We start from the raw sequence: 10,219 nt of genomic DNA on the forward strand, positions 1-10,219 counted from the left end.
AAGACTGCTGAAAAGCTTAAGCCTAGACTCATATGATCTGGCTCTTATCAATCAAAGCAATTTTTTCAAGTGACATTTCACATACCAATCCCAAAACCAGTTAGTCATCATAGATAAACAGACAAGTTTGTAAGGAAAAGTTGCAGTTTTACAACTGTATAAAAAAAGTAACATTTTTTCATCTGTGACAAATAAAGAAAACCCATTGTCTGAGAATACCAGCAGTCAAAAAGCCGTGGAATTCCTGAAGCTACAAAAAAGAACTTAAGAAAAAAGACAGTTTGTGAAAACCATCAGCCTTCTTGCATATTTAAGGTGCATTAAGATAGATACTGCCAAAGATCACATTTTGATTCTTATCTCACACTCTTTATGCAAGTTCCAATTTTGAGTCTGAACTCAAAATCCTATGCACTTTTGCAACTAGCAGTAAAAAACTGGAAAAATATTACAGTGAATCTGCATATTACAAATAAAACTGCAAATATTTTGGTAACTCTGAACAGCACTTTACAATTTACATCAACACCTGCCAATTTCATCATCTCTCAAACCTACGGAGCCTTTGCCTTCTTATTTCCTCTTCTGAATGCTGCTCAGGAGGAAGCCAAAAACCATAGGGTCGTCGCTCATTATTATACATCGCTCCACCAAAATCTACAAGACACAATGAAAAACAACTGTTATTTTGTTCTGTAATGAGAAAAATGCACATATATCCTGTAATCCAAAGCATCACAACACAAAGGAAACAGGGAGTTGAATGTTTCCAATTCTGGTGGTTTCAGGGCAATCACAACTTCCAGCAACTGCTCTTAAAGGCAGTAAAAAAACACAAACCCCCAAAAAACCCCACAAACCAAACAAAAAACCCAAACAAACCACAACCAAAAGAACACCCAAATATCTAACAAGTATTAACCTGGGAGTTCACATTTTTCACAATCCCTACTTTACCCAGTAAACTCCAGATTGTTAAACTATTTAAACATCCTCAGTAGTTACTTCTGGCAAAATAAGCTTTTGGTTTTGCTTTTAGTATTGCAGTCCAACATGTGCTGACCCATACCAGATGCACATACAACTCCCATCCCTAGCTGACAGCAAGCAGTTTCAGAAATAAGCTACACATGGCAGCCCCGCTAGAGAGAACTGTAAGCAAATTAGTCTGAGCAGAAAGAGCACACCAAGACCGAAGGTTCTCTGCCCTGCCACCCAAAGAGAAAACAAGAACAGGCTTTTCCAGCAGCTCGGCAGAATTCACATTAAGTCACAAACAAAGAAAGGATTAAATGGTTGTGGTTACACACCACCTCAACTGAAGGGCTCTGGGAAACAAAAGTGAGAGACTGCCTTCTGAGCATAGGTATGGTGTTAAGGATAAGCAAATTAGCTTTAAAGTTAACAAAACAGCCTCTGTAACATTCAGTATTTTTGTAAACTTTCACCTCAGGATCATTTAAATTAGCACAGTGAAGACAGAAAACCAAAAATAAGTATTGCACTATTATGTTCATTTTCAAGATGAATTTCAAATACAGCTGTATCCTGTATCATAAATTGTTTGTAGCAAACACATAAGGCCTGTTTACATGACATGAAGTCAGGAAGTCCAACTTACAAAGAGGCTGTTAGTTTCTGATCCAATTACAAAAGTATTTTAGCTTGCAGAGTACATGCCAATAAACGTATGATTTTGTGAAAATATTAGAACATGTTCGTAATTTTCCTTTTGTGCTAGCCAAGAAGTCAAAATCTCGGAAAATGCTTCCAGAGATAGCTATAGCTACTCAAACTCTGATAGGCAGCAGTATTAACATAAAGGTTTATAAAATGAGCTGTACTGTTTAAAAGGATTTTTCAAATTCATATTAACATACAGGAAATGAATTTACGGTATATTTTAGTATTTTATCTTCAGCTTATCCCTGTATCTCAACATGCTAGAGGCAAACTGGACAATTACTTAAGCTGTTACTCTGCCTCTGAAAATGCTACATTGCTATTTGACAAATACTGTTCAAAATACTATAGAAAGCTAACGTGTATTGAAGTCATTGAGCTTAGCACAGGTAACGTTAACTGCAATGCTTCTCAATTTATTTTCAAAAATCCAAGAACAATCTCCTTGTCTAAAAAAGAATCAGTTAATACAACCTGCAGCATGGGCAGAATGGTTTTCATTAACAAAAAAATATTAAGCTGAACCCAATGTTCATTTACTACACTTATTTTTCCTCATTTTAGTTTCTTATACAAGAAGGTTTGCCTGAAAAGAAGACAGACACAGTTGTTTTACTGTGTCCTATTGACCACAACCTGAGAAAAAACACTGGCTTACAATATTTTGTAACCCAATGAACACAATTTAGAAATTAAAAACCCATAGCTTCAAACTGGAAGGCATAAAGCAAGGTGGTCATCAGCTGACATCAGATCCTTTCATAACAGTGCAGAAATATGTCTAGACAAAAAAGTTAAAAGGCCTGAGAAAGCTCAATAAATCTTTTTAAGTCAATGTTTATGAATTGTAGACACATACTGGAATACAAATGAATAGATCAATTTTATCTTATTCATCATCTATGACTAACTAAAGAAATTGTTAAACAACTGAATTCATTAACATTCTCAATGATGTTTACATTGTCATGGCAAGAAAATTTATTAGAAAAATCACTGATTCTTGGGATTTTTTAATGGTATGTAGTATCTGAGGTGAATAAATGGAAAAAAATCAGCAAGGTAAGGGCTTTTCACAGTGTTGTTTACATAATATAACAGCAATTCAAAAGTTGACTTTTTATGGGTATACTTTAGATACAAATATTAACAATATCTGAAAGATGTAAATTTTGGTATATGAAGAGTAATATAGTTGAGACCCTGATTGTACAAATGGCTGCACCATACAGGGTCATAACTGCGTTGTAATGCTGAACTTTGATTATTTTTTTTTAAATCATAATTAAGAAAATATTTGCATTTTAAAAAAATTATTTTCTGTAGTGACATTGTCAAATATCAAGGTTTCTCATTAAAACATTTATTTTTCTATGTAGTATCCTTGGTTAGTTTTTATTTAAGAAATCAGACACCACTTATACAGTTAGGACGAGTACTGGCAGTGTTCCATGAAATACGCTCAACCGAATATTAATCTGCTCTAATAATCAGTAGAAATAGAAAAAGATGTTATAAAAGATACAAAATGCTCCTTTATATGTAGACCCAAAAAATAAAAAACTGACAATGCATTTTGAAAAGCTTTATGTTCAAGAAAAGATATTATTTTACATCAAACAATATGGTGAGGAGTGAAGTTGTCTGAATGTGAAGGTTTAAATACATGTATTTATATATGTATGTATATATTTAAATTATCCTGTTACTCAAAATAGTTCCCTGACACCTTTTTTTAATAATTACAATAGAAATATTATTGAAACAACACCTTTATCTAACCAAAATATTCATAAGCCATAGTGCTCAGAAATGGTAATTAGGCCACTACTACTACTGAAACAACACCTGGATTTCTGTGCAAGAAATGAACACAATCTTTTCAGCACATCAGCAAAAATCTTCAAGACTAATGGATTTTAAGACTGTACCTGAAGTATTTAAAAATTGCAATAACACCAAGTGACAAACAAAACCCAAAGAATATAGTACAAAAAAGTTAGAACAAAACACTAACCCTAGCATAGCATATTTTAAAATTAATTTTATTGTGAACCACAAGTGTGTTCTGTGAATACAGAAGACCGAGACCCTCCAACACCTTTTCTGTCACTGTGTGGGGTTATTTTGTTACTAAAGTTTACAGTTATAGGACTTTGGACCAAAACAAGAAAATCATTGTAATTGCAACTGGTTTAACTAAACCTGTATCAGTATAATACAGATAAAGCTTTAATAACCTTAAACATATTCATCCACGTTAAATAAGTACGTTTATCATGGCTAAAATACTTACTGCAGTTAGGCATTACAGCACATTACTCTGAAATTACTACAGTCCCCCATAGGTGTAATGTATAATGCATTATGCACTGGTTCAAAGGTTACCCAGTATGTCAAAATTAGAAATTTGATTAATCACAGACACACAGTCTGAAACGAAGGTGGCAACACTGATTGTTCTCCCTTTTTACATATTTTTTGCTCCACTATGAATGAGCAAGCATCTCAGCTGAGAAAACCAAGAATGTTTTGCACTCAGAAGAGCAGTCTCGCACACAGCTCGTCAGCTTGGAGTGCCAGTGCTGACACCGAGCTGATTTGCCCATCCTTGCCTCCTGGTCTTCCTTCAGCGCCTGATCTACATCAAGATTTACATGAGGAACTGCTTGTCCAGTAACCATAAAAATTTTGGAAAGACGACTGTAAAGCTGTTTATGCTGACCTATGAGACCATTTTTATTAGTTAAGAAAATCCAACACAGATTTGCAGGTTGTTACTTAAATGTGCACTCTTTTTCTTGGATTTAAATAACACAAAAATAAAAACTATTAAGCAGAAGTCTTAAGTCAAAAGAGATAATTAACAAGGGGAATCCCTCAAGAAACTAGAGTTTGTCATACTCTATTTTTCTGTTTAAAACTGTTGTTAAAGGTATCCTGAAACCTAACTGGATATTTATTTTTTCAACTAAATTCTAATTTTCATCAAAACATTGCTTCACATGAAGTTGATTTAAAAAGTACTAAATAAATGCATTATTCATCCTTTACAGTATCATCAGTCATAGCAACGTGTTAAAAAACCTAAATGAACATTTAAGCTATGTAATTACTTGAATGAATAAGGACAAAAAGTTATGCTGACCTGAATCACCATTTCTCCCTCTGAAAACACACACACTCAAAGCTAGATTTAAATTATTTCAGGTTCAAAGCTAGGTGCTAGCCACACCTTTTCACGTACTACAGGATATAAATGGTACAACGTATCCTCCGCCAAGTCACTGGAAGACTTAACAAGTGCAGACGTTCACTACCATCTTGCAATGCTCTAACTGTGAACCACATCTGAAATACCTAACTAAGGCTATGATGTCTAACAAATCCCTTGCAGAAAGGATCATATCTGCCCGTACTTCAGCTTGCTAAATGTAACTAACTGCATTAGCAAAACTTCTTGAGCTAACGAAACCAAGACTTTTTAATCAGATCTGGCTCACGTCCAACCAGCTTTCAGGGTAAGTTGAGCTTGCTCACTTATGTCTATAAAATTGTGCAGTCGTATTACATTGAATACGAAAGATAAAATTGTCCTGTATATTCCTTTTGAGCATAATCTGCAGACTGACAACAACAGGGAATCTATGTAATCCTCAAAATAACTACAGATGTATTTTTAAATGCAAGCCAGAGACTCCAGATAGAAAACAAAAAGTATAGAAGAGAAGCAAACCAGAACACAGTTGGCCTTAGGACCACAAAGATGCAGCCATGATGTTGGACAACAAGACATAACATGGAGACACATAGTTTTCTTGAATCTACTAGAAATGACTGATTTATTTGGTCAGACATCAGGAAAAGGTTCAGAACACCATTTTTAAGACAGTCCCGACGAAGAAAATGTAAACTACACCCAGTCTATAGAATTAATCCAATGATAAAACAACAAGAGTTAAAATAGTAAATCATGGGTAAATCTACAATTAGGAATATTCACCAACCTTAGTTTAACACTAAAAGCATCCCCAGATTAAGTTTGTTAACATTCATAAGAATCTTAATATATATAAAATCACATTTGGGAAATCCTTTACTGCATTTCTGCTTGCCTAACAAAGAGGTACAACAACAAAGAAACTCCAAACAATATCCACTTCCCAATGCCAAGATTAAGAAACCCAGATGGATGGATGCAGACACCAATGCAGACTGGAACCACTCCACAGCAACTACCACTTTCTCCAAAGTGGAAGAGAGTGCTTTTATGTAGCCCACACACAGCTTCTTCTAACTATGCCCACAGCTGTTACGCAGAACTGCCTGTTCTCCAGTAAGGTGACCCTGCCAAACCCACTGTGAAAGGAACAACATTTGTTCCTTTAAGAAAAAGTTCAAATGAGGAAAAAAAAAATCCGGAGATCACTGAAGTCAGTGAAAAGACTCACATTTGTATCACTGACTCTTGGATCAAAACACCAAGAACAGCCTCTACCCCCATATGCAAACTATGCTTTTATAATAGATGTAGTGTGAATGTAAGAAAAACATCTCTAGCTACAGTCAAAGATAAGAAAGTGTTTTCTTCCTATTTTAATCGTCTTTGGCAGTTCAAAACTTTTGCAAGAAGGAAACCATCCAAAAGAAAACTGCATTGGCAGTACCTTCAAAAACATTTGCGTATTTAGGAAGTCATGTATATATTTTAGAATGAAAATCTGAACAAGTATTTTCTATCAGTACTATATACTTTTTTAATGCAAACAAAATTAATAATTATTTAAATTTTTATCTCAAAATCTTTTGTAGCAATAATTAGCCGAAAAACAACTATGTCACTGTCAACCTGTTGCCTAAAGACCAAAGGAAGTTAAGCCTTCAGGCAGTGTTTCCAAAAACACCCAATATAGAACCAAGCATTTGATGGAAGAAATGAAGGATGCACGGCACTGCAAAAAGAGAGTCATCACTCCCAGAATGTTAAATGCTGAATATAGTAATGTCAGCACAGTGCTATAATCCAGGGCAAATGAGTGAAGCAAACAATACCAGGACAAAACACAGAGCAAAATAGCCTTGAAAGGCATGCTGTATTAGGATGTCAAACTGAATCTAAAATTATATTCTAAACCATTCTCAGCATACTAGTGTCACAATGCTTCAATATTTTCTATTTTCGTAATTTTTCACTTTAATGATAACTGCAAGCACATTATCACTCATGGCAAATGAAGCCCTACTTTTAAATTAATAGTATCTGGCTTTTTATCCCTAAAACAGGTAAGTCAGGAATGCTGCATCCAAGCAAGCCCAAAACCTTAGGCAATATCGTATGTAACGACAGATAGAATTTTTTCAGGAAAGGCAGATGAGAGAAATAGGGAACACAGCCTCATTCATTTGTATTACCAACTTTTACATAAATGTACCTTGGATCAAAACCTAGTTTATGTTAATGATATTTTAACAGAATACATCTCAGCTTTTCCAATTTACTAATAAACTGTTGAATTAGTTTTCTTCTGTATGTTGAAGTGTTTCAAAGGCAGAAGGAAAAGCATGCACACAGAACTCCTGAATAATAAGCAGGAAGGGAAGTAGAAAAGGCAAAAAACCAAACTACTACAGACCGTACTAGCAGTTTACACTACATTTTCTAGTGTTGATTCATCCAAAGGTACTCTCTTGGTACTTTTTTCTCCAGAAATCTGAAGGAATGCTCTCCACACACTAGTCCTGAAAGGAAATCGTGCCTCTCCTAGAAGAATGCCAAGTTGTCTGTATGGATTCACATATAATAGTAATAATCCTTAAGACAAGAGAAATGAAATAAAATGTAGCACTGAAAAGAAGAGACAATGGAAATAAAGGAGAAACTGATTTCCTCACTTATGCTAATTCTATGAAAGTCTTTACACAATTTAAAATCTTGAACATACTATCAACATCGAACAAAACTTTATCAAGTACCTCTTTGTGTCTTCTCAAACCAAGCACAATTGGTCCTAAACTGTTTATTACCTGAGCTTTAGTATCTGAACCAAGTTAGCATTGCTTTCAAAACCAACCAAAAACACACCTGCAAAAAACTCACCAATACACTCAAAATTTAACACGAGTACATTCTTTCTTTTAAGCACAGAGACTAAAGGAGAAAGATCTAAATCCAGTATTTCCAGACTACTTATGCACTGAAGATACATAGCAGTATCTTGAAAGGTAAAGTGTGTATAAAGCTTAAAACAACTACTATTACATGTACTATAGAATTTCAGAAGGAATTACTTAGACCACATTCCTGATTTACGATCACTAGTCCAGACAAGAAAGACAGCTTGCTGACATACAAGACTTGCATTTGAAGGAGTTGCCAATTCTACTTGACCACCCCATCTAACTTCCCCTACTGCACTGCTACTGAAGCAGAAATAGTTGAATTATGAACAAAGATGCTTCTGAGCTCTCATTGTCAGTCCAGCATTTTTCATCCAGTCCAATATTTTTAGACGAAGTTAAATGAACGGCAGTTTAGATAATAAAGGCCAGTAACTGCTTCAGTTGTCTGAAGCTAACCTGTTTGTGCGTGTAAATGGAGGTCTTCCAACAGAATGATTTCACTCCTTCACAGAACTATTCTTTACACCACAGTATTTCCTATGTGCTAATTGGTTGTGGTTCTATTTTAAAAGATAAGTCCTGGTGAAAGGCTTAGTAATGCTTTCTCTTACCTACCTGGTGAACTTTCACTGCCATTATCAAGAGAATTAGGACTTTTTTTGGTTCTAATCTTCAACAAATCTGTTTTATCCTACATTAAGCACTATTTTTATGAAGAGACAGATGGAAGAATATTGCTATACATTCATTAAACATTTATAATAGAATTCTGGCTATGCTTATTGTTGCAAGTGGTCTGCTACTTACACTGAGCATATACCAAAATCTTCTATGTGGAAATGATAAAATTTGCTGATTTAATTTCCTGGAAATTTCCCTGAAGAAAGTGCTGGTGATCACAATGATAAAGCACAGTGCAGTTTTAGAAAGAGATTTAGAACAAGAGCTCTACTCAAGGGAGAAAGCTTTTTTCCAGAAAGTGTGTTGGGTACCTGAGAACACACATAATCTGAAAAAGGGAAAAAGAAAAAATAAAGAAAAAAAAAGAGAAAAAAAAAACAAGATAAAAAAAGAAAAAACACAAAGATAAAAAAAGGAAAAAACCCACACACACAAAAAACCACAAAAAGAAAACCCAAGAAAAGAAGTTGGACTTTAAGAATCAAATGCAAGACCTAGCAGATAACTTTATGAAACGTATTTTAATCTGATATCATGCAGTGCATATTTGAGCATATAATCTATTTCAAGACACTTCTACAGAAAACCATCATAGTCAAATGCAATGACTGCCATTCCTGCAATTGCAGAAGGGAAAGATAACGCTGATTGGAAAAAATTGAATTATACAGCATTTCTCTATAGTCTTATCACAACAGTTTCATTCTTATTACAATCATCCGGGGATTTGGCAAATTTCATAGACTATAATAAAAAGTCCAGTCTCGGTGGAAGAAAATAGAAATGGGAACCCTTAAAAATTCCAACAACAGGTAAGCCAGATGCCTAGGTATTTCCTAACTACATCACAAATGTATGACTAGCCCATACTTGGCCATGTAAAAACTTTGAGTGGATGGGGTTTTTTTTGTCTTGTTTTAAATTAGAACTAAAGAAATGCATATATAGGCAGTTTCACTACAAAATATAAGAGGAATATCTATATATGTCTACTTATAGGCATTTCTCTTTAATCACAAACTATAAAGACTATCACCTACATATTTAAAAAAATTAAGAGGAAAATTCCTTTGTGCAGAGACATGAGTTTGCAAGGGATTCCTAACATTATTGAGATTGAGACACAGACACTTAGAAGTTTATCTCGAAAATCTCAACACCCACCACAACAAAAACGCAAATCCACATCCCACACTAATCAAGATATTTCTTCTGAGCAGAACAGCAAGTAAGCAATAGATAAGAGATACAGTATACTGGGGTTACATTAAGGATGGCTGCTGATACTAGTATTAAACAAAAATGGCAGGCATATATTTTAACTTCATAGTAAAATCATATAGTTTAAGTATCAACGGCTATGATTTTTTAGATCCAAAATTACTTTCCTGACTTAAAGACATAATTACTGCAATTTGCAACCAATATAGAATTGTGAGAATAAGAATGAAAATTAAAAAAAAACCCTACGCATTAGAGAAAAATTTTATGCTGTTTAAACTGATTCTTGTTTGAGGCAACAACGTATCTAAAAGTGAGAATGGAAAAAATTTAATAACAGTTTCTTTTAGTAAATGGACCTAAATCATTATGACACTTTGACAGTCTTAAAACCGATACCTACATAAGTCTCATGCAAGCCTAGCAATTTCTTCTGTTGCATTAGATATTAACATTACTATTATTATTTAAGAAGTTTTTAGGATATAGCATAAAAATAGAACTGCAATTCAGG

The 10,219-nt window shown here is 34.3% G+C and overlaps 1 protein-coding gene across 1 annotated transcript in view; it reads right to left on the reverse strand.

Moving 5' to 3' along the window:
• Window positions 1–541: 541 nt before the first annotated feature.
• Window positions 542–10,219, reverse strand: part of LOC104159406 (rhomboid-related protein 4-like) — a gene marked incomplete at its 5' end in the record, with an annotated part of 23,561 nt that continues 13,883 nt past the window's right edge. Inside the window, one exon of the mRNA XM_009697304.1 lies at window positions 542–657. Within this exon, the coding sequence (XP_009695606.1) occupies window positions 542–657 (116 nt within the window). The remainder of the gene's footprint in view (window positions 658–10,219) is intronic.

Source organism: Cariama cristata, unplaced genomic scaffold (assembly GCF_000690535.1).
Source record: "Cariama cristata isolate BGI_N322 unplaced genomic scaffold, ASM69053v1 scaffold6053, whole genome shotgun sequence".
In the NCBI taxonomy this organism is placed as follows: domain Eukaryota; kingdom Metazoa; phylum Chordata; class Aves; order Cariamiformes; family Cariamidae; genus Cariama; species Cariama cristata.